This window comes from Lagopus muta, chromosome 3 (genome assembly GCF_023343835.1).
Source record: "Lagopus muta isolate bLagMut1 chromosome 3, bLagMut1 primary, whole genome shotgun sequence".
Classification (NCBI taxonomy): domain Eukaryota; kingdom Metazoa; phylum Chordata; class Aves; order Galliformes; family Phasianidae; genus Lagopus; species Lagopus muta.
Genome location: NC_064435.1, coordinates 20,464,671 through 20,489,720, shown reverse-complemented (window position 1 = coordinate 20,489,720; position 25,050 = coordinate 20,464,671). Strand labels below are relative to the sequence as shown.

Below are 25,050 nucleotides of genomic sequence, written 5' to 3'. Positions count from 1 at the left end.
GTTTATCTGTTTTTCCTCAGACCCATGTTCCTCTGCTTGAAAGAAAACATGAGGAGTTGCAAAGGTGGCTGCAGGTAATATAAAAGCAGTTGTCCTTACTCAAGGCTTCTGAACAGCTGCATCTCAGTCCACAGAAAGTGAGTGGTGTGGGGCAAGCAGCGAGGCCTTGTGGAATGGCAGGCAGACTGCGTGGTGCCACACAGTGCTAACCCATCCCACCAGGACAGGATGGAGCCCACAGCTCTCATTTAAGTGCCCCTTCATAGCTGGCAAGGCATAATGCTGCATTTCTCCTGGCATCTTCTTGTAGCAGCAGCATGGTATTTACTTCTGTTGAGCTTGGGTTCTTTTCCATAGCCCTGCTCTTGAGCCCAGCAGATCCCAACTCTCCTGGATCATGCCATCCCAGGCACAGGATCCAATGCTTGTCTTTGTTGACCTTCATAAGTTCTTGTTAGCTCACTCCCTTAACCTGTCAAGGTCTTGCTGTAGGGTGGCTCTCCCTTCAGAAGTGTCTGCTTCCCTACTTAATTTAGTGTCACCAGCAGACTTCATCGGGGCACATTCAATCTCACCATCCAGATAGTTTATGAAGACACTGAATAGCACAGGGCCTTGTATCAATCACTGAGGTACCCCACTCCCAACTGGCTGCCAGCTTGAAGAGAAGACATTGCGATCACAACCTCAGTCAACATCTCCATCTCCTGATATTCAGGTATTTTTCCCCAAACAAACACTTTTCCAGCCACTGAACAGGGGAGGAGTAACCAACCACCCCAAAAGGCAGAGGGCTGCTTCCCTCCAGCTCCAGGTATCAGACACAGCACAGTGAAATTACTTTCCTGGAGTATTTCTTCTTTCAATCTGAAGGACTCCCAAGAGGTTTCTCCTTAATCCAGAAAATTCCAGGACAAAAAATGTTCTCTGTTCCCTAAACTGCATACTCTAGAACAAGAAACAGCGAGTCAAGAGCTCACAAAGCAGAAAACAGCATACAGGCACATTTAGCTTTCTCCCAGAAACCACCAGCTAAGAACACCAAGTTTCTCTGGCACAGCTTAATTATATCCTTTTAGACCACAATAAAGCACACAACTGGCAAACAAAGGCATGTTCCTATCCATGTTCAAGTGTTATTGAAACTACAGAGATATTTTACACACAAATAGAGTATGAGCTGTGATCACTTTGGTATCTTGTGTACATTTAGAAAATCTGAGCACAGAATAGTTTCATCTTTAAACCATCTGTATACTCCCAATTGACAGCACTCAAAACAAATGCTTTTTATTTCTTTCAGTGACATCAAAACATTTTCCATTCCTCCAACAACTGAACCATTTACAGCATATTCTCCAACATCAATACAGTATTTGCAAAAGGTGCTGGATTTTAACTCTGGATTCCACAGTTCTCTTGCAGTTACAGAGCATTACTTAGTGACAGCAGATCTACTTTTGTCTCTGTTTTCCAGGTCTCCCTCTGTCCCCACAAGTAGTTTATGTCAAATGATGCAAGCTCTTCTCTAGGAAAAAACAAAAAGCTGTCCTGTTCATATGCTCACTACGTATTCCATGATCTCACTGTGGCCAAACAAAAAGTCAGTTTTGCTTCTAATGTTCACAGCAGAGAAAGCTGTTCACTAGGAATTATGCTACTGCAGTGAACTCACTTCATGGAGCGCAGCTACCTGGGGCTGTGGCTAATCTAGGCTGCTGGAGAAACAACCCTGAACCACCCCACCACCACTAAATGCTGCCAGCTCATCTCATGCCAGGTATATTTAGTGCAGCACAAGTTGTTTGCAACAACAGAAAGGACTTATAAAAGCTCGCATACAAATTGCTTAATCTTGTGAAAAAATGCTGGGGTTTAATCAAGCAGAACTCTTTGTCTGGCTCATTCACACTTATGTCATCCTGGGGGAAAAAAAAAAACCTCTCTATTTGCAAACAATCCACCTGTACATGCATAATATCCCTTCCACCCTATCACTGCAGTATTTTAAGGTCTTCTTCAAAAGCTCCATTCTCAGCATGCAGTGTAAAGGGACTTCAAATCGTGAGGGCGCAAACTGGAGCACACTAAAAACCCAACAGCAGTCCTTTGTAAGATGCTGCCAATCCATGCTACTTCAAGATTTGTTTCTGTAAGATTTAATACCTTGTTGCAGAAGTTCCACTGTGACAATGCTTTGAATGGTTCACATTAAACACGCAAGTTGAAGTGCCTCAGTACGTCATTAGTGCCTCTCCACAGCTCAAGCAGCACGTTTGTAGCACCTCAAGGAACCATCCCTTGCAGCAATATGCCTTCTCCCTCTCATCAGTGTACAATGAAATGGAGAAGGAGAGAACATCCACACCACACAACAAAGTACAGACAACACCCAGTGCTTGCTGTTCCAGCTGCGCAGCACGGCAGAACCACAAACTGTTATAAGGCACTTGTTCATAGAAGCAGTGAAAAACAGCACAAGCCAGAGAACTGCAGCATGTGTTTTTTCTCCACTATTAACAGGCTTGCTTTGTCAAGGACCACTCAAGGTCTGCTGACACGCTTCACAACAGCTGCAATACAAAACTCCTATGTATTTGTTTCGTACTCCTACTGACAGCCATCGTGTTTGCAAACTGAGCAAAAACTGTTCCAGATAGAACCTAGGTTAATGCAGAGATCAAACTGTACCCCTGGGTGTAACAAGCTCCTATCTTATTGAACTCATGTCTTCTCAGAATCCCCTATTACTCTATCTGCAGCAGGACAAAAGGGAAGAGCTTTTACTGTCAATCAGATTTATAAACATGAAAACAGTAACCATGAAAATAATTTATAGCAACATATATACATAGAGTGATACTTCATCTGTTTTTTCAGACTAAAGTACTACAACAGGAGGTAAGTAAGCTGCTTGCTTTCTTAAAACAGTACAGAAGTCTTTAAAAAAGTAGCAGTACCCAGACCATCTTTAAAGACAGCAATTACAGCAGAGTAACCATATGAATCTTAAAAAGGCTGTCCTTTTAAAAAGCCTTACAAATTTTTTAAAAAGAATTCCTCTTTCCTTTTTGTTCTTTTTCTTAGTGACACAGAGCAAAATGCATTTACTCTTCAAAAAAAGCCAGGAAAACCCAGGAAAAAAATCCTAGTAGGCTCCAACTCCAGCAGAGGAAATGGAGACAACTTCACAGCAGAAAGGGAGAGGGAGACAGTCAGTGCTAATTTGTCAAGGCATCAAAAATCTGCATCCAGAGTGAAAACATTGTCCATTGTTTCTGCCATAACAGCAAAACGTTGATACTCCGAAACCCGCTTCTCAAAGAAATTTGTTTTTCCTTCCAAAGAAATATTCTCCATGAAATCAAAAGGATTTTCTGCATGAAAAACCTGGGGAAAATAAACATTATTACACTGCTGATTCTGAAAAGCTAACCATGTGTAACAAACACATATGTATGTATTTCAGATTAGATCATCCCTCACTGTAATATGCTGTAGAATTTATGGGCGCAATGTAAGCAAGTTCAATACTGTGTGCCCCCAGAAGTTTGAAGCTCCTCTGTGTGAGGTGTTTGTCAGCCTTCTAAGAGCACAGCATAACTTCCCAACACCAACCTGCAGAGCAACTGAAGAGAAACAATGGCCTGAACTATTCTTGCTCTTTCAAATGTGGAAGTGCATATATTAATGTTGTGGTTTCATCTGTCACTCACAGAAGTACAAGCACTAAAAGCAACCTGTTTGCAGGTACATCAGGAAAGTACTTCTGCTGACAGCTCTCCTGGCTGCTCCAGCAGGCCAGCATTTCTGCAGTGTCATCTCTTACCTTTGAGAACCCAAGCTCCATTAGTAACCGGTCTGCAACAAATTCGATATACTGCTTCATCAAAGTGCAATTCATTCCAATCAGACCTACAGGTAATGCCTCTGTGAGAAACTCCTGGAAGTTAAAATACAGATGACATTTAGAGAAATGAAATTTAACAGGAGAAAAGAAGACACCTGTGTTTCACAGTAACACAATTTGTGATATTCCAGGCTCCCCAGGCAGTTGTCTGAATAAATAACTTGCATCACTAAATTCAACAAGTATCTCCTCCTTTCAGTAGTTGCTTGTATCTTCCTTTATTTTTAGCACATTTTTCTGGAAAAGGTACAAGAATTTTTTTGAGTGCTCACCTCCTTTTTTTTTTCCCCGCTAGATCCCAAGCTTCAGTGAAAGCTTGAGTTCCAACTTCAATAAAACCTACAGACCAGAGGAGTGGGAGAAGGAATAGATCCAGAAATCTCCAGTTTTCCTTGGCTTCCAGCCATTACAGAACAACAAACCAGAGGACAGTGATACACGAGCACTGAGCTCAACCACGTGCATCTTTAGGCGCTGATGCAAGACCTTTCATGGCTGTAAGGCAAGGCATTTGTTATCATCACAGCAGTTAGATGACAACAGACAAGAGTAAACTACAGTCCTGCAAAACACTCTGCAATGCAGAAACACGTAGCTGAAGTTGGGTAGCACTTCCTATGAAAGAACAGCAATTTTTTTTAAAGTTAGAACACACTAACCCACTGTACCCACATCCAGAAGAGACCCTGGGCTCTCACAAAGGACAAACAGCTATGGTTATACGAGCAGGGAGAGACAAAGATCCTAAAGGTCAGAGGTAAACAAACTCTTCTCCAATAGAGAATGTTTTCTTCTTTTTGGCTTTTGAGGAAGAAAGCAGCCTGCCAGCTTCAGCTTCTCACAGTTACTTGACAGCTGTATCAGAAAGTGCCTGCTTTCTATTGTCACAGTTAAGGAAGAGGGAAAAAAATGCTATAATGCATCAGGGATCCAAGCATTAAATATGAAATTCCAAAAGTTAGAAATTAATTTGCTTACTTTTGCACATACACCTCCTGCTGTGCTGCTCGTGATATTGTCCTGGCCAGACTTACCTGTTCAATTTCAACAGCATTAACAATGATCTCCCGGACCCTCTCTTCTGATGGTCTGTTCACTAAATAATGGAACATTAGACAAGCAAAATCACAGTGCAGACCCTGAAATAACAGAGAACAACAACAACAGAGTTTTTCCCTGCTGCACACAGTCTGCTCTTAATTAGAGGCAGCCTCGATTTAGGTTTAAGCTTCTTATACACTTGATTGTTGACAGTCCTAACGTTACTACATGTAACTGACCTGTAAGGGCATTTTTGGTTAAAAACTCAGTTAGTAACATCTGAAATCCAACAGGTGCCACCTACAACAAAATAACAATCAGCATACACTTTCTCCAGTCCCATTTTGAGAGTTGTTCTACCGCTAAGGATTCTATGCAGAGCCACACTGGGTTCCTGCCTCCTATCAGAGATGCTTTTGTGGAAAGACTCCTACAGATGGACCTGCAGAAATGTCAGTCAGCATAAACTTGCTATCCATTCTTGACTTTGAGATACCTACACATCAATCTTTATTTTTTTAGTAGCCTTTCTTCCCTTGCTATTCCTTACAGCATTTTCAAGAGTAGATTCAGATTAGAGTCACCAAATCAGAGATAAGTCATGTCTCTCTCCACACAAAATGCAGTTAGTGTGAAGGACTTGCTACCAGGCCATCTATAGATTTGCAATGTTGGTTTCCACATCCCAATTCAACCCACCAAACATAGGCCTGCACATTTCACCCAGCTACCCAACACAGAGCCCAACAAATTGCACTCATTCCAAACGAGCACTGTGACACCATGCCTCTCCTCTTGACAACACAAAATGTGTTGTTGATTAAAGCACACGAGTACCATGAGGGCACATTCAGAGTGCAAACTAGTCAGCATGACCTGGCAGGCTGTGGGTAAAAATGACAACCCACTGCTATCATGAACAAGGGTTAAAACAAAATCTGGAAGCAAAAAGTTTTTCAAAAAGGCTATGAAATCTGCATGCTTCAGGTCATGAAAGAGTCCTGAAACCACATAATCTGGCACATGCACCTGCCATGGACACATTAGCTGTCTGCTGCAGGGCAGGACCACCAGCAGGAGGTGACTGGCTTCTTGGTCAAACCAGTGTGCTGTGCTGACCGCTGCCTCGGGCAGGTTGGCACCTCTAAGAATGAGAGTTCTTAGCAGCTCAAGGAGTCTGCAGCTCAAAACCATACTGAGCATCAACCATTTATCTGCTCAGATGTATCAGAAAATGTTCATGTTGTAGTTTTCCAGTGTAGATTCTTTAACTGTCACTGCTTTTTAACAGTATTTCCTGTTTTTTGATGCAGGTGCAGTGTGGACCGTGCCTTACTCTTCATAATCAACAGCTTTGCAGCTGGAAATATGCCAACTCAAAAAAATCCTACACCTTTTCAACACTGCAGAGAAGCAGTAATACTGCTGTAGTGGGGAATTTGCATCCCGTTCATCTGCAAGTCATCTTTTTAACAAAGAAATACTTCCTTATTTTAATGGATCAGCTCATGATGACTCACAGAAACAAGACACAAGGAAATCAAGGCTGAAGAATTGTTTGGCTTTATTTACCAGTTGTAGCATTTTCTTCAACAAAAGTCTTTCAAATTAAAGACATCTCACAAGATGTCTCCTTTCAAATCAGTTTATCTAACCCACAGAGATTACTTCCATTATGGAAGCTCTTTATTCTTTTAGACCTTCAGTACTTGATAAGTTCAACTGTTAGCAGATTTATCTTGCAAATAAAACAGATCTTGCTGCTTTTTCAGTGCTGATAGTGCCATACATTGTGTGCTGCTTACAGACAAGTCTCAGCCATAGGGAACTGCTGCCAACTAGTAAGCAGCAGTGAAAAGAAAGGGCACTCGTGAAGACACAGTCTCACAGCCACCTTTAGTGTGCTGACATGCACCACTCAGACACCTCACATCTGCAGCTGAAAGGTACTGCTCTCTAACACAGACCTGTAGCTGCTCCCTCCCAGGAGATTTTATCCCTGTGTAGTAGGGTAAGGACACAGAGAGGACCAACATTTGCTGTTTCTGCAGCAGCTCATCCACAGCTGGCCAGGTGATGGATGCAGGTGGCTGTTTGCAAGTTGTGGGATCCATAACTTGGGGAATATGGGGGTGAGATAAGGGACCTTGACCTCCAGCACTGTCAGCTGGGTTTCACCACACCCAGACATGCATCCCCTACTCACTGCTGGATTCGCTTTTTCACCTGTCCCTGCCCAAATGCTACTTCTGCACCCACTCACCTGCTTTGTTCCCTTTCTGCTTTTCAGCTTGCTCCAAGCTTACCCACCTCCACAGAGTTGACTTGCTCTAGCAAAACTATAGGTTATTTACAAATGTTCTGCCCTCCCTGAAACTCACTTTTCTTTAAAGACAATACATAGGACACAATACATTACCTCATCTCTGCTAATAAGTTCATTGGAAAAAGTCAATCCAGGCATTAGGCCCCTCTTCTTCAGCCAAAATATAGCAGCAAATGAACCCGAAAAGAAGATGCCTTCAACTGCAGCAAAGGCAACCACCCTCTCACCTGTTGAACATAACACATTTTCCGTTAGACATGAAAGAGTGTATTGCCAGTCAGCACAGTGCACCATTTGCATCAAACAGACTGATGCTGGAGGGAAGCTATCTGCTGCCACGGCAGGTGCTGTAGCTGACCACATCTTGCAGCAGATCCTATGGCACAGAAGGTTGACACGTGCAACAGAACTCAGCCACAGGCAACCCCAAGCAGAACAAAACCAGGGTACCCACTGAAACTGCTGCAGGAAAATGAGAAGGGAAAAGCCACAAGTGTCAGAAGCAGGTAAGGTATTAGTACAGCTTTATCTCTTTCTCTAAGGAGGCAGAAAAATGGCTGTGTAGCTAATATACAGAACGGGGAAAAGCTCCTATAAAATAAACAAAAAGCCTTCACCATGTCACAAATATTTCAGTTATTCCACCTTTCATCCAAGAAAATCACAGCATTATCAGTCCCGGTTCTTTCTGTTCTCTACAGGAATGTGTTTCTTCAAACCACAAGACTATTTGATTGCATATGCTCTATTTTAAACAACTCCAGAAGATTCTTGAGAATATTTCAATATGCAGAACTTTTGCATTAAATGCTGCTGTCTTTTTCACCACTGAGAACTGCACAGACTTTTGCTCTAAAAAAATAAAAACAATGAACTCCAAATTCCATCTGTTCTGCTTCCTCAAATGAGATGCAAATGCCACCTGCTGGCTTATCTGAAGAAATTCAACATGTACTTAAAAGTATCACAGAAGTTACTAAGGAAAGAGTTTATCTGACAACACTAAAATTTGCGAGGTTAGTTCTAAACAGGAGGGGAGATATGCTGCATAAACACCTCCTGGACACCAGTGTTTTTTACTGCATTCCACCTGACTAACATTCATATAAACGAGTTCTGCTGAAACAAAATCTCCTGTCAGCAGCACCACGTGATGTCTGCACACACTGGGAGGCTGAGAGTCCACAGAATAAACACAGCAATGAATCCTTCAGTGTAAGAAATCAAACACAGCTACCCTGCTGAAGGCCAGCCTTCCAGCCCGGAAGGAAGCACTAAGCATGCCACCTTCAGATAACATATCTCACAACCCATATGAATAAGGTCCGGGCCCACAGAATGTTTTAAGATTGGGTAACTTTTCTCAGTAAGATGAAAAAAGCAGAAGAGTAGAAACACACTTTACAAAATTTGGATACGATGAAGTTTAGAGAGAAGGAATTAAAAATAGAAAGAAAGAAAGAAAAAGCACACTGCTTTTACAGCCAGGAAACCTTCTGATTCCTTGCACACCCCATGCTGACAGGAGCTGAATGAAGGAGATTCAGAGACTCAACATAAAGCAAGCAAAGCCAGACTAAGGAGGCAGAAGGACACTTCAGGACAACAGAATCTACTGCTCTGAAAAGAACTACACCCAAAACAAAAGCTGTGAACCATGGATGTTGCAAAACAATGATATGCAGAATGACATTCATTTTCTTAGTCTTGCCAAATCTCACCATCTCCTACACTTTTGTCAAGTATAGAGGATATTTCTTTCAGAAAATTCACCTGTCTGCCCACCATTCATTTCAGATACAACACATATTTTAAAGTTAACATTACAAGCTGAACATTAGCAGGGATGTCCTGCATCCATTCTGACGGAAACTGACCTGGTGACCCAGCTCTGAGATAAGACACAGTAGCTGGGAAGCTAGTCACAACAGTGACCCAGAAAAAAGAGAGAGAGAGAACTCTTGAATCTTTTTTTTCCCAAGTTCATTCATAATGTTGCAAAAAAAGAAAAAAACGATAATATCACACACAAATTTGTCTATCTGAACGTGCACACATAGAAAGCCTGGACTTGCAATGCTTCAGCTGTTCAGTTCTTAACACTGGAGTACAAAATAGGAGCCAACTTCATGATGTGCAACAGAAACAAGTTCTTAAGAAGATACACACCAAAAGTGGATTGTCTGTCTTCAATCCACTTCAGAGCCCAGTCTGCTTTCTTCTTGACACAAGGCATTGTTTCAATAGCATTAAATAAGAAATCTCTACAAAAGAAAAGAAAGAGAACACCAGAATAATAAAGCAAAGAATGGATTTACGCTATTACGCTATAAGCTCTGAAATTATCCAAGTAGGAGCTCCTGCCCTGAAGGGATGATGACAACAAGAGGCAGAACAGGGAGGCAGATGTGCAGAAAGTGGTGTATTCAAGGTCTCAGAGAAGCTGCAGAGATGGGAACACAAACCTCCAATGCCAGTGGGACCATCCACCAGACTCTGCTGGCTCTCAGACCAAGACAGACAGCAGCATGACCCTGCTCAAGGAGATAACCCTCACCTCTCCCAGTTCCACAAAAGGAATCAGACAGGTCCCACAGGCACAAGATCTGTTCCCATGCTAAGTATCTCAGAAAACCTTGCAGACCTCCTGCTAGCCCTGTACTGTGGGGTTGCAGGATACTATTTCAACACACAGGATGCCACCGTGGGAAACCGAGCTCTGTCTGACCATCACCACAACGGCATTTCTGATGGAAAGTACTTTTTTCCAAATGTATTATCTTTTCAACTAGGCACATCTGCAGACCACAAAGGTGTAGGGTCTCTCCAAACAAACCAGTTCTTTAAAAATAAGTTGCTCTTGTTGCGTGGAAAAGCAACTGATGATAAAAAAGCTGAAAGGAAGCAAGGCACTGATCAACATATGTTACAAACGGCAGTTACAAGTAGCTCTGGAGCACAATAACCACAAGGAGGCTGATTAATGCTTAACAGAGTTTCACAGTCTGCACTGCCTGCAGTCACAAATATTAACCAGCCTTTTGAACACTCCTGAGGAAGGTCATCGGTCAGTAACACTTCCCTTCATTTTGGGGGCCAGGAGCGATGGCCCAGAAAGCTCTAAGGAAGCTCTCCAGTAAGTCAATGTGAAACAGAAAACTAGCTGTTACCACCCAGCCACAGTGCCACCAGACTAGCTGAAAGATTTCCCTTGGGGCTGCAGCACATTCAGAAACTTACCTTTTCTCAGGATCTTTGATGTAAGTGTCTATAAGCAAGCTGTACATCTCCGAGTGAACGTTCTCAATGAGGATCTGGAAGCCATAGAAACAACGAGCTTCTGGGATCTGCACCTCCTGACTAAAGCGTGCCACCTACCAAAACCAAAAAGCATGACAGCAAGTACAGCAAAACTGGTGCAGCGTCAGCCAAATAAGAGAGACAACAGACCTGTGCAACAGAGAAGGGAAGGGAGCAATTCAGCCCTACTTTATTAACAAATATGTCAGTAGGATAGGTGTGGCAAATAGAGAAAGCCAGCTAGAAGTAAAGACGCCTGCTACACATACTGTGTAAGAACTGCAGTGATGTGAGATGGCACACACAGGAAGAAAAGAGCAAAATGCTGCAGCAGTAAAAACTTCATAGCAAACAAAGCCTCACACTTTCTGTTCACCATTAAGAAGTAAATAGTATGACATATTCATGCAATATATAAAAATTTGTTATCATATAATCTAAGTTACAGATACTCAAGATCTAAAATGAGCATTTCTGGTCTAACAACAACCTGCAGTGAGACATTCTGCAGCCCAGAAGTGATTTCAGCAGAAAGGTTTCCCCATCATTTCAAAAGCACCCACCCGTATGCCTGAAATATTCCAGGATGCCATTTAGTGAGAGCAAAATGAGTTTTACCTAAATAAAGAACACAGAGCATGGCACAGCACAATCAGCTCCTACTTCTCATCTAACGCAGGTATGTGAAGAAGCGTGGGTTCTATTAATTCACCAGTAACTGCACATGAACACAGTCAGGCACAAGTCTGAGCTTCAAAACTGTGTTCAAGAGGCATCATTTGGAGTCCTGCTGACAACAGTGGCTCCAATGTATCTCAGACAATGAGCAGAACAAGCTGCTTACTTCCTTTGGCAAAGGTGAGACGATGGGAAGAAAATACACTCATTTAACAATCTTATGCATTAATATGAGAAAACCAAACTGAAAAGCCAATAGCTAATAAAGTAAGTATTCAAACTGTAAGGCTTTCTCACCAGATTCTCATTTACAATTCCATCACTGGCTGCAAAGAAGGCGAGAACATGAGAGATAAAGTACTTTTCATCTGGTTTTAGCTTGTTCCAGTGAGGAAGGTCCTTTGATAAATCAACCTAATGAAAAGAGATAGTAAAAAAAAGAAAAAAAATGTTACCATCCCTTTAGCTTGTTATTCTGTAGGAATAAAAGTGGCCTTGTCAAACAACTGAGACAGAGCTTTGGCACTGGCTTTCACAATCTTTGCATGCAGAGAATTTAAATATGTGCGACTATCAAGCACGACAAACAGCTGCAGTACTGCTGCCTCTCTGCAACAGCAACATCCTGTGTTTGCTTTGCAGTTTACACTATTGTAATTCAATATATATTGTTCTTATTCCACGTTATAAATAAACCAGATTCCAAAAAGCATCAGTGTCTTGCTGGCATAAGTATGAACATGCATCAACAAGCAGATCTCTCTCTGAGACATTTACAAACACTACTTGAAATAAATGCTGGCACTGCAAGAAACCTGTGCCTAAGTGTGCCAAAAGACACATGGAAGGCAATGCTGCCCTTGACAGGTTCAGCCTCCAGGCCACCCCAGAAGAGTGTGTGTAGATACTATGGAACTGCACTGCCTGTGACACTTGGTTCTCACCATGGCAGAAAACCACAAGCTCCTTAGCACTGGCCATCTTTCTTTGTCTGTTTGTTTCTGAGCCACAGCAGCAGTTAAGCAGGGCCAGATGGGAAAACTGCAGCAAGGCCTAAAAAAGCTTTTAGAATTGTATGTGTGTGTGTACAATTTATGTACAAATATATATGCATGCTCATGCATGAATACACACACAAACCAATTTTACGTCTAACTTTCCAATTCATTTGGAAATGTGATGACAGATGGGAGGACAGTAGAAGAAGGAACCAGAGATGAGTAGTGCAATTCAGGCAGGAGTTTCAGTGCTTCATAACTGTTTAAATCAACTTCTACTGACATCAGACAGCAGCCTCCCCAGCAGGCAATGGAATGAAGTCTACACAGTATTGCTATCCCAGGATGCTTTCTGGACTATTTAGAGTCTGTCATTCCTTACCAATTGCAGAATTCTGCTCACAGATGAACAAAGACTACAGAAGCTTTGAGCTGCAACAAGCTGCTCACCTGGCACATAATCCATGCAAATCCAGAAGTCTCCATTTCTGCAAGTGCAGTGAGCAAGTGAGCAAGTACTGCTCAGGTCAATACTGGCTAATCAGCAATCTCAAGGAAAATGACATGCCCTAACTCACAGTCAGTTCCAGCATGGCGACGAGCATCTAACCAGGGCACTCACCAGCAAATTACATGCACTGTTAGCAAGTATTTCTGATTACCACCACCATTCTGAAAAACAAGTGCCTAATGTTAAAGAGCAGCATTCTTATGAAATTGCTCAGAGCCTTTTACATGAGCAAGGAGGTAGCTGCAGGCATGGTGATCACAGCAGGTCACAGCCTGACATAGCCTCCCTCTATACCCAGAGAAGTGCCCCAGGATACAATTCCACCTGATCCTAAACCAAACACTCAAACCAGGCAGTTGAACCACCTGAAGGAAGCAGCTTTCCTTCCATTGACCCTGAAGGGAGTCCTACTCTGGTCCAGGCGCCTCACGTTCAATAAAATTAATCCCAACCCATACAAAACACAAGCCAGCAGCAGAGCTAGGAGTGACACTCCAGGCTCCATATCCCAGAGCTCACCTCTTCTGCCGTCCAAAAGGAAGCCTGGGCCTGTTTGTACATCTTCCATATGTCCGGGTGCTGGATGGGGAAGATGACGAACCGACGAGGATTTTTTCTGAGAAGAGGCTCCTCGTGAAGTTTCAAACCATTTTCACTTGGAGAGGAGCTCTAAAATAAAGCTCAATCCTGGTTAAGGCTGCTGTTATTATTCCCTGCTTTTCCCTCTGTCACAAAAATACAGCCCCAAAGTCCAATGTCTCAGGCAGACACTCACCCATTCCCCACAGGCAGCTGCATCACCCTTCCCTAGGCTGCTCACCCCTTTGCCTTCCATCTGTGCCCTGCTCAGGCGGCAGCACTGCCTTCCTGCCCTGCTCTGTCCTGCACCTCTCACATCAACCAGTCCCTGAGCAGCTGCACCTCTCAAGTACCAAAGCGAACATTCTTCTGCAGTATGAGGAGGAAACTGCAGCTGCACTTGCACTGTGCCCTCAAAAGATGCCATCAAACACAGTGGGGAGGCATGCAAGGCGACAGTGCTGCCCAACGGCTCCTCAAGGCCAGCCTGCACCTGGCATCACAAATCCCCATTCTGCTCCCTATCCGCAATGTGCTGTTCCTGCACCATTCAAAAAGCAGCACGCAGGGCCCATCATGTAGAAAGATAACCTGGAAAATATTTCTGGTGTATAGAAGTGGAGGGAAGGCACAGCAAGAAAACTGGAGATTAACACTGAGGCAAGGCTGTGTGTCTTTCCCAGTGGCCTCTAACAGCATGCCAGTAGTGCTGTCAGCACATGGCACAAAAAGGTAACAGAAGAAGCGGGCCAGGAAGCAGTATACACAGACTGGAGAGTCCCAGTGGCAGGGAAATGAAGCATGGCTTCCAGGACCTAAAGGCTCACAGTGAGAGCTCCCCAGAAAGGACCACACTGCAGAATTAGAAAGTGATAACAGTTTAAAAAATAGTTATACTTTTAAAAAATGTAAGAACAAGCTGGATGTGGCTCTGGGGAGCCTGGCATAGTTGGTCCCCATGGCAGGGGAGTTGAAACTAGATGAACTAGATGATCTTTGAGGTCCTTTTCAACCCAGGCCATTCTATGATTCTATGAACAAGGAAGAATTGGTCCACAGAGAACACACCATGCTGGGGACTCCCTCTCTGTGCACCCTTGATATCATCTAAGCTCTTCTGAGGATGGAATATTGCACACATGCTCTGTCTCTGCATTCACAGGAGGCAAATTCTGCTGTGACATGGTGCTGTCTCTCAGTTCTGAACTCTATTCCTACAAGCAAAAATTTAGCAGAGTAATACCGGCCACCAAGCCTGTTCATTAATTTGGTATATCCCCTGGTACCACCCAGCTGAACAAACACAGACGACTCTCCAATTTCTACTTCTGTGGTACAGTAGAAGCTGATCGCTGCCAGGGCTCCCCTTGCTGCCCCCTTGTGCAACAGGAGCATGACACAGTCCCAGTCCTGCCTTTCTGACCCCAAGAAAGCAGTGTGGGAACACAGAGCTGGGGAGGTTATCTTCACACCGCCAGTACACCTCCTGCTTCCATTCAGCACTCCGGGCTCTTTCCTTTATCTCATGGAGGTGTACAAAGTACAGTCAGTAGGTTGCTCAAGGCAGTGTCCAGTTGGCAGTCTGAGTCCAATGATGAGAACTCCGCAACCCCACTGTGCAACCTGTGCCAGTGTTTGACCCCCTGAACAGCAAGAAAGTGGGTTTTTAATGCACAAGTGGAACCTCCTGTCACTGCCTCCTGCCCCTCACTGAGGAGAATCTGACTCCATTTCCTCTATTTTCTCCAAGCAGGCTGAGCTCTCCCAGCCTCATGGTGTCTGACAGAGGTTCCACTCTACATTCCTAGCCTTTCACCAAACTCCAGCTATTCTGCAACTGTTGCAGGTTAAGTGCTGCTAGTGAAGTCAATAAACCCAACAGTTAACGAAGATTGCCTAGTGGTACTGAAATTCTTTCCATGAATTTCATATTCAGCACACTAGGAAAATATTAGTATATATATATAGAAAATCACTGCCTTATAGTAGTAACTGCTGGACTATACATGCATGTACCTCATAGAATCATAGAACGGTTTGGGTTGGAGGGGACCTTGAAGATCATACAGTTCCAACTCCCTGCTATAGACAGGGACACCTCCCATTAGACCAGGTAGCTCACATCCCCCATCCAGTCTGGTCTTGAGTACTTCCAGGGAGGGGGTATCCACAACCTCAGTGGGCAACCTGTTCCAGCGTCTCACCACCCTCACAGTAAAGAATTTCTTCCTAACATCTAATCTAAATCTGCCCTCTTCCAGTTTAAAATCATTTCCTCTCATTGTGTCACTACATGCCCTTATAGAAAGTCCCTCCCCAGCTTTCCTGTAGGCCCCCTTCAGGTACTGGAAGGCCACTATAAGGTCTCCTCAGAACCTTCTCTTCTCTGGGCTAAAAAGCCACAGTTCTCTCAGCCTGTCCCCGTATGAGAGATGCTTCAGCCCTCTGATCATCTCTGTGGCCCTTCTCTGGACCTATTCCAACAGCAACATGTACTTCTTGTGTTGGGGGCTCCAGAACTGGATGCAGTGCTCCAAGCGGGGTCTCACAATAGAAAAGTAGAGAGGCAGAATCACCTCCCTCAACCTGCTGGTCACTTCTCTTGATGCAATCCAGGATATGGTTAGCCTTCTGCGCTGCAAACGTACGTTGCTGGCTCATGTTGAGTTTTTCATCAACAGACACCCCCAAATTCTTCTCCTCAGGGCTGCTCTCAAGCCATTCTCCACCCAGCCTGTACCTCTGCTTGAGATTGGCCTGACCCAGGTGCAGGACCTTGCACTTTGCTTTGTTGAACTTCATGAGGTTGGCATGGGCCCACCTCTCAAGCCTGTCCAGGTCCCTCTAGACATCCCTTCCCTCTAGCATACCAACTGCACCACTCAGCTTGGCGCTCTAAGCAAACTTGCTGAGGATGCACTCAATCCCACTGTCCGTGTTGCCCACAAAGACACGAAATAGCACCAGTCCCAGCACCAATTTCAGCTATGTACCTTGCATTAGTTACAGCAAAGGAAGAGAAAGAAGAACACCTGCGATACAACAGGTCCATGTCTAAAAAAATCTCTTGGGATGCACAAGGAAACATGCCTTCCATGCTGCCCTATAAGCCACAGTCTCCCAAAGGCCTGGGGCAGCGCTGGGCAGTGGAGGCTCCATGTGCAGCAGATGGGTTTACCTGACCAGGCAGATCCCCTGCACCCTAGAGGGAAGAGCATAGCTCTGCTAATTGTTTCTGGCAGGCCAGAATAAGCCAACTGCATTAGGGGAACAGCACAGTACTGATTAAAGAAATAAGTGTGCGTGTACAGATGTCTATTTCAGGCTTGTATTTCACACAGCACATCCCCGTTTCCATCAGCTCAGGTACGGCCGGAACCCAGCCTTTGGAAGGCCAGGTGTATTTCTGCCCACACACCATCAGCTTCACGCTCTCAGGCCCGGCTGTGCAGACCGTGCCCTGAGGACGCTGAAAGGGCCTCGGGCAGCTCCCCAGCAGAGCCCTTCAGGCCCGCAGCGGTAAGGACAGGATTCTCCCTGCGCTTTCCTTCCCGCTCGCACTTCCCGACACGGAGGCCAGCCGCGCGGGCAGCCCACGGAACCCCGAGGCCGGGCCGGAGGCTGGGGCCGAATCCCGTGCAGCCGCACAACGAGCCGCCGTGCGAGCAGCCCGCAGCGCCCAAGGCAGCCTGCCGCAGCCCTCCCGCACACACGGCTCAGCGCCCCGCCCGCCCTTACCCGCTCGGGCCCGGCCGCCTCCCGCAGGGCCGCTCGCCCCCGGCGCTCCCCCATGGCCCCGGCGACTGGGCCGCACGAGCGCCGGCTGAGGGCGGAACGGCCGCGGCCGCCCCTCCTCCGCGAGGCGGAGCCCGGCAGGCGCAGCCTCGGCTCGGCCCGGCCCGGCCCGGCCCTCCCCGGCGCGGCGTTCCCGCCCGAGCCAAGCCCTGCCTCCGGCAGGAGTGCCGCCCTGAGCGGGCTTCGGCGGCGCGACAGCGCTGACAGCCAGCGGGAACGCTTAGGAAGACGGTATTCTTAGCTGGCGCCGGTACATCGCCTGAAAGCGTCAGCTAGCGGATAAACGCTAAAAAGCGCGTAGCAGAACCCCATCAACCCGTGCAACAACGAAACCTACATTTTTTTTTTTTTTTATATCTTGATACAAACCTCAGAATAAATTAAAGCAATCGTGTTACAGACGTAGTTGCTCCCAGCTGTAAAACTCTCGCCCCTTCCCCTGGACTTCATTGCAGGGGCTGTGAGAGCAAGCAGCGAGAGTGAAAGCACTGCTCAAATGTTTGTGTCATTTATTGCAAGTCACTTCTTACGAACAGAGATTTCTGCAAGAGATTGTAATTGCCAGAGTTCGTTTGTTTCCTCGTCCTTGTCTCCAGGCTGGCCAGGCCCTTGGGCTCCAGTTCCTGTGGATGCACAGGGCATTTGTCAACACAATCCCAGGGAGGCGGGAGAAAGAAAAAAGAAAAGCCCTGCTCCATACAGCAGGGACTGGTTTGGTACAACGGTTTGAAATTGGACAAAATATGAAAGCAAACACCACTGAGAAAGAAAAATAGTTGACAAGCACCCAAGACAGTTAGCTGACACAGATCCAGGACTGAGCCGCTCTGTAAAAGTAGAGAGGAACACTTAAAGTGCCAGGAATAGACACTTGCGGAGGAGGATGTGGAGGTCTGATGTTCCTCATGGAAAAGAGTCCGCACTCACTGCACCATCCCCATCACCACTGCCCGGGGCTCTTGAGTCCAAGTGGCTGCTGGTCCCAAGCATAGAACAGGTTTGGTTTCCTTAAATGGAGTTTTCTGACAAGAAACACATGCCTAAGTGTCACATCACTAAACAGCATACCAGAATATATAACAGGCATAAAATGAGAGAATACACTCTTATACAAACATTTGCTGTTACCGGACTACTGTTCTTTTTGAGTCAGTTTTAAAGTTTCATTGCCCAAGCGTACCCACACATGCTGTCTAATGTCTGTGTTCAACTACAGCTCCATTATTATACACACCGAGTACCAGGGATTCCATTTCTTCATCCAGAGCAAATGATGAGAGGAACTCTGAGTTGGAGCAAGCCCAAACAACCCATCGACACCAACAAATTTCATTGGTGCATCCAATACAGTGCTGATTTCCCAGGAACTCATGCTTCCCCCTCAACATGAACAAGCACCAAAACTCAAGTGCCAATCAATCATACTATTTAGACTGACCTGCCTAGTAATAATTCCCGCTCTCCGCCCCTAAATCCAGTCACCCCCAAATTAGGGACTGTCTTGAAAAACCTAACCATACCAACAATTCATGTAATTAAAAACAGAAAGGACTTTGAATATTTAGGGATAATTTCTTAGAGACACACCTCCCCTTCTACAGATGAACAGCAAACATCTATTTACACAGTGCCTGAAGAATAATACAGAGGAAAAACACGGCAAAGGACATGTACCGTGAAAGAGAGGATTGAAGAACAGCAGTTGGCTCTTCTCACATCTCCACAAAAATCCACCAACTTCCGTCAACTTCATATAAATTAATTACATAATGTACACGATAATGAAATACAGGAAAGCATTGTGGAACAGTTGAATAGTTCACATCCAGATTAAATACATGTAGCATCGTGCATGGCTTTGCTGTACTGTTCTATTGAAAACATCACCGGGTGAATGGGACGTTTTCCTCCTTCAGCTCCTAACCTACTTGGTGGCACAGCAGCAGAACTCAGGGTCATACCTGCTCTTTTTCAAGACAGCATACAAGCACCAACTCAGTGTTCCTCTTACCATTGCACTGGACCAAGAAATGTAATCCCTAGTACTCATGTTCCCTAAACTTTCATAGATGTCTCCTGAAAGTGCGGGGGCATTATCCAAAGGAGCAGGATGCGGAAATCCAGAGCAGGATGTCCCTGAAATTTGTCAACAATAACATCCAAAACGCAGATCACAATTTGAGCTACAGTGCCTCTTCCCTCCCTCCACCTAATAATACTATTTACTTTGAGAATATTTGCCTGTATTTTAAAAAATACATTTACAGAGATCGCATTTTATATAAAGAATGCTATTTTAGGTAGGTTGAAGAATTTTCATTTATAAATCAAAGGCAAATCAATCTTCCTAGCTGAAAACTGTTCACTGTGTCCAAATCAGTATGCGAATAATTTCAGCACATCCAAAATAAGCATTTCCTGGAAAACCACCTTACAAGTCTCCTTGCACAGAAGCTAGCACAGGTTGTGGCAGCAATGTGCTTTCCAGTAAGTTCATACTGACTACTGTATTCAAACATACGCTGTGTTAGATGTTGTCATGGATGAAGGATACTGAAATTCCAACATTATGGAGAAGTTCTGAAAGACTGGGTAGCAACCAACTGGTTTTTACTAAACAGGATATTACAATGGTTACTTGTGGTTAATTACAAAAATGAGCGTTACAATCAGAGAATCATGGACAAAGAGACAGTGCGATGCAAGTCACTTTTAGAACAGATTCTGATTACAAAGTTCCCCATACAGAGCACACGTGAACTTCTAGCACTGAGGGTTGAGGTGCTCAGTGAAGCTTTTGGAGGACTAATCTGCACCCAGATTTGTGCACGTGGACTCTCAGAGCTTAAGATAAGTGAACACTACACATGCTGAAATCCAGTTGTTAGAATTTGCAAAGTTCTATATTTCAGTTTGGCAGACCACGTACTAAAAAAAATTAAGCCAACTGAAGAGTTTAGATTAAAAGGTCAAATTATCCAGTTTAAAAAGAGAATGCAAAACAAAGCTAGTAAGCTAGGTAGCTGCTTGCCATAGTAAGCTGAAGAAATGAAAGCGTCAGTGAGTGCAGAAAGGTTTAGAATGCCATTTAGGTAAATTCATGCACTGAGACATGATCTACAGCTTTAAGAGGAAAGAGGAGCAGATAAGATTCCTGAAAGTAGAATCACAGAAGGAACACTGAAGATTGTCCAAGTCCAGCCCCCTGCTGCAGCAGGGCTGCCAACCCCCAGCTCAGTCTGCCCAGGGCCCATCCAACTTGGCCCCGGGATGCAGTACCCACAGCTCTCTGGGCAGCCCGTGCCAGAGCCTCACCAAGGCCCTCATGTACTGAGCAATCATGTACTGAGCATTAGAAACGACCAAGCTGTGCTAAACTAGGCCTCCAAAAAGAGCACTGCGTGAAACAGACCTGCTAGATACAAGGCGGTGTGACTCGTATGTTTCTGCCATCCATAAAACTGAAATCAGAAGTTTCTACGCGTTATTCTCTGCACCTCTATCTGGACACACAGTGAAGCAAACTTTTCTTAAAACAGTAGATCTGTACACAACTGCACACATCTTTTAAAAGATAAATGTAGGCTAAGGGATTAGGAAATTTTCATTTTTTACACCTCCCTGAATGACTGATTCCGTACAAGATGGATTGCACTTTTGATTCACAAGCTCACTTTTTTCCAGTAAATGGTACCTATAGCCAGCAGCTTAGTTGCAGAGAAGAAAATGACTCCCAAACCAAGTGGAAAAAAAGGCCACTCCATAAGAAAAGTCCATGTAATTTTTCATTTCTGATAAGGTCACCAATCTGAAGTCTACCTTCTGGACTGGACAGAGTAAACTATCCAACAGAATCTATCACTGAGGACTAACTACTGGAAGACCATGCTAAGGAGTCACTTCTCTTCAGCTTCAGAATAGGAACTGGCATGCTGGTGGCAACATTTTGTTAGCTGCTACCACCATCTCCTATTTCAGTAGTTATAAATACAGGTAATTATCTGCACTACATAAAAAGTATTAGAGATTTTTGCTTTAACTTGTTTCTCCACCACATCTTGGAAGTGAACTAATAGAAGTGCTTAAGTCAAAGGGAGACGAGGTGTATGATTTTAATAAACATTTTTTCTTATTAAAATCTTGATATAGTTTAAATATACCATACAGAGGAAAAAAGCTATTTATACACATTTCAAGTCAATGACCACAGCATAAATCAAACTAGATTCCCTCTCCACTTCTGTCATCAGAATGCCTTGTGTGTATATATGGTGAGCTACTATGAGTTATCTGCATATTTTTTGTCTAGCTATACATTACAGGACTTAAAAAAAGTTTAATCTATATACAGAAATATATATACATATAACATATATTTATATGTTATACATACACATACACTTATATACATATACACACAATACATATATATATACACACAGTACTTTACATTTATATATGGCCTTTTATCCAAGGACCTTGAATACTTTGTAATACATCAAGTCTCACAAAGCTTTGTGAGGGATGGAGCTTTAGTTTTACAGACTGTAGAACTGAGGCCTATTCTTAACAGGTCCCTGTTGTTTGCTTTTGTTTATGCCTGCTTTCTACCAACTTCACAACATTCCCATTAGAGGCATTTTTGGTAATGAAATAATTATACTGGTTTGAAACCCAGGCAGAAGACACACAATGCTTTGTACCTCTCTAGCTATATTCCTTAGCATATGAGAACAGTCATGTCAGTACAGATATCCTCTATACTGCCCCTTAAATTTAGACTTGTGTAGCTGTACTGCGATTTCTCTTTTTTTTAAAAAAAAAAGTATTAGCATAGTGAAATCAGATATAATTTTGCATTTAAGATACACTGAAGATCACAAAAAATCCAGAACAGACTCCAATCCCCACACACTGAAACAGTTCTCTTCTAGAATGGGTGATTTAGAAAGTGTAGAATTATTTCTGTATTTACTGACATCTGTGTATTGATCTATCTGCAGAGTAACTACATAAGCCTGAAACAGCCAGTTTTACCTAGTAAATAAGATTTTCAGCATGTTTGGCAACTGATGATTGTAACTTCTGATCTCAACCATGTTCCACATCTGCAGGTACTGAATAATGAAAACTAAAAAAAAAAAACAAAAACAAAAACCAAAAAACCCAACCACAGACATAGGTAACTTCTGGCCATCCTCAACTAGCTGACAGAAAGGAAACTGCAAAATCTAGTGGAACTGCAAAATTGATTTCCACTCAGATTTTAATGAAACATCAATTAACTCTGTCCAGCAAAACAAAACAAAACAAAAAACTTACTAACAGACTCATGGCATTGGAAAAGCAGGAAGGAGCCCTGTAAGCCCTTAAGCTTCAATTCTTCAGTCCACTAAGATTTCAGAAATCTATGATACAGAAAAAAAGCAGCTCTTGCCTTTAGTTATCACCCCAAGTCTCCAAAGACATGCATGCATTGGGAAAACCAAGACCTAGGCCATGTTCAATGACTGCCCTCCCCAAAGCAACCACTTCAAGAGTCAAAATACAGTAGAACCCACTACAACACAGTTTGAAACCTTTATTCTAAACTAATAACCTTGAGATTTTTCAGAACAAGCCACCTTCCCTTCAAACCAATACTGTCAGAAGAAGGGGTTGCCTGGCCCATTTGATTCAAGATTCTCTGCTAACTGTAAAATGCGGGTTGAATATCTTCTGCATGTCAATTTTTCAGTTACAAAATTCAGATTTTGATGAACAACTGTGCTTGGTGCATGCTGTTAGCTAAAATATAAATGGCTAAATAAATAAAAACTATTGTTTCTTCAGTATGACTTGGTATTTTGTCTGTAATTTCTTTATTAAAAAACTGTAACAAGATACTTAAAAAAAGGCTAGATACAAAAGAAGTTAAGCTGCTCACGAACATTAAAGTCTTCCAAAAAAGTATCTTCAATAATCATGATCTTATAAACATTTTACAGTTACCAGAAAGTGCCCAGGCTGAGTTTACATAGTTAGACAATGTAGTACAAGTGTTGGGTTAGAACTGGTAGTGGAACAATCTCCTGACTGTCTGTTCACTGAAAAAGGGATACAAAATGTTGATTGTGAACTATGAAATACTGTGCATTGGCCTCAGCATATGTACAAAAAAAACCCAAAACACTGGAGGTACAGATTACATGCAGAATATTAGTGGTGGCATCTGATGTGCCAGAGTTCAATGCAGCTAGAGCAAAAATTGCAATGAAAGTGGTTTCATAAGTGAACGATCACAACTCTGGGATCTGAGCTGTCAGGAACTTTTTCTTTTTTTTCCTTTTTTTTTTTTTCTTTTTTTCTTTTTTTCTTTTTTTTTTTACAAGTTCAATATACAGGGTACACAACCGCAGCCAACCACAAATTAAACACCATAAAAAAGTTAAAATAAACCACAGAACATACTTAATTTTTTATTTTGAAATTCCCTACTCCCTCTATACAAGAACCTTTGCTGAAACACTTTCCACAAAGGCAGCAGTGAATTTTCAGAACATTTTACATATTTTCCCTCAGCAAAAAGATAAATCACAGTGTAAATTATATTGTTCTGCTGTCATCTTTGGCTGGGGTTAGTCCAAGGAGTTATTGACTAGCAAACTGTTGCAATCAGATATTGCCAGTGCTCCTTAGGCCTTTACATTACAAATTTAGTACAGGAATGTTTGCATTTAAATCTTTAAAGTACCACCAGGGGTATGACAGCATTAGCTTTCATAAACTTTTATAGACAAATGGAAAAATCTACAAAACTTAGCTAGTAATATTACACAGCAATACACACTTTTTATACTCTACACAAAACCAAAATTCTTGGTCTTAATGGCGAGTAACAACTTCTGTTTCAAAATCTGCTTAGAGGAATAGAGTGGGACATAAAGGCGAGAAATGCAAGTGTTTGCTGTAGGAAGGTGTTGGTCATCTGGTGGTCTTATTGTGATTGATGGCATGGGCTGGAATCCCTCCTCACTGGCTGGCAATGATGGACTTGATGTCCAGAAGTAAACCTGATAAAAAGAAGACAGCATTTAAAATTGCGATGGGCAAGGCTACAATTCACACTGCTTACAAATGACTGCTGTGCCATGGGTTTAAAGAAAAAAAGAACTGCACAGAATAGTTGCAGTAGTTTGATCAGAGCACAATCCTGTCAGTATATGCCAACTCAACTCAGTGGTCATGCTGTATACTTCTGTAATAGCTTCCTTCATTCCCTTTCCTGTGCTGCTCATTATATTATACACTTCTGCTAAAACTGATAAAAGCAGCGCTCAAGATGATCCTGCATCAAGAAATCCTCAGTAAATACGATGCCCCCAGCTCCAATTGGGAAGATTTTAACTGTCAACAATATGAAACTCAAAAAACAACAACAAAAAAACTCTCACATCAAAAATTGCTCCCAAGCCAGTTCATGATCAGGTGATATAGCACTCGTACTGACAGAAATCAACAATGGAGAATATTTGGTTTATAGTCTCAAGGGTGAAATAATGACTTGCAGAGCAGAGTCACTACCAAAGTATAATTAGAGATATTCCTTAACAATTACGCTCCAGATTTTCCACTTCTCAGATTAGTCCTTGTTTCCTGTTAGCAAATCGTAAAGGAAAGATAGTACCTTAAGTAGCAAGTTAAATGCAAGGAGTTTTAAGAAGCGAATGGATACAATGTACAGGCAAGTTTTCCAAAGTGAAACAGAATCTTTTTCTTTCATGCTTCTCATCAGCTATTCTGAAAGGGCTTTGAGAAAAAGGAGATGATATCATTACTGACATCTTACAGACAGGACACATGCACTGCCCTCAGGATACACAGAAGTTAAGAGAGCAACCAATCCAGGGAAAGGGAAAAAAAAAAAAAAAAA

The 25,050-nt window shown here is 43.2% G+C and overlaps 2 protein-coding genes across 2 annotated transcripts in view; both read right to left on the bottom strand.

Annotated features, from left to right (window-relative positions):
- Nucleotides 1-1,116: 1,116 nt before the first annotated feature.
- RRM2B (ribonucleotide reductase regulatory TP53 inducible subunit M2B) lies at nucleotides 1,117-17,184 on the bottom strand. The gene is made up of 9 exons (XM_048939644.1): nucleotides 17,082-17,184; nucleotides 13,284-13,433; nucleotides 11,553-11,669; nucleotides 10,518-10,651; nucleotides 9,447-9,541; nucleotides 7,371-7,504; nucleotides 4,945-5,049; nucleotides 3,830-3,943; nucleotides 1,117-3,390 (listed from the first exon to the last, which is right to left on the bottom strand). Exons 1-9 carry the CDS (start codon nucleotides 17,133-17,135, stop codon nucleotides 3,238-3,240), a joined length of 1,056 nt encoding a protein of 351 aa, XP_048795601.1. The 5' UTR covers nucleotides 17,136-17,184; the 3' UTR covers nucleotides 1,117-3,237.
- Nucleotides 17,185-21,234: 4,050 nt separating this feature from the next.
- The window catches only part of UBR5 (ubiquitin protein ligase E3 component n-recognin 5), a 79,581-nt gene continuing 75,765 nt past the window's right edge, over nucleotides 21,235-25,050 (bottom strand). Inside the window, exon 59 of the mRNA XM_048939052.1 lies at nucleotides 21,235-24,190. Within this exon, the coding sequence (XP_048795009.1) occupies nucleotides 23,978-24,190 (213 nt within the window). The 3' untranslated portion in view covers nucleotides 21,235-23,977. The remainder of the gene's footprint in view (nucleotides 24,191-25,050) is intronic.

Excerpts from the sequence above, each read along its gene's own strand:
- RRM2B (XM_048939644.1), bottom strand. The coding sequence starts at position 17,135 with ATGGGGGAGCGCCGGGGGCGAGCGGCCCTGCGGGAGGCGGCCGGGCCC. Across the intron at positions 13,434-17,081 it reads AGGCGGCCGGGCCCGAGCGG|AGCTCCTCTCCAAGTGAAAA; the intron begins GTAAGGGCGGGC and ends GCTTTATTTTAG. Across the intron at positions 9,542-10,517 it reads ATCAAAGATCCTGAGAAAAG|AGATTTCTTATTTAATGCTA; the intron begins GTAAGTTTCTGA and ends TTTCTTTTGTAG.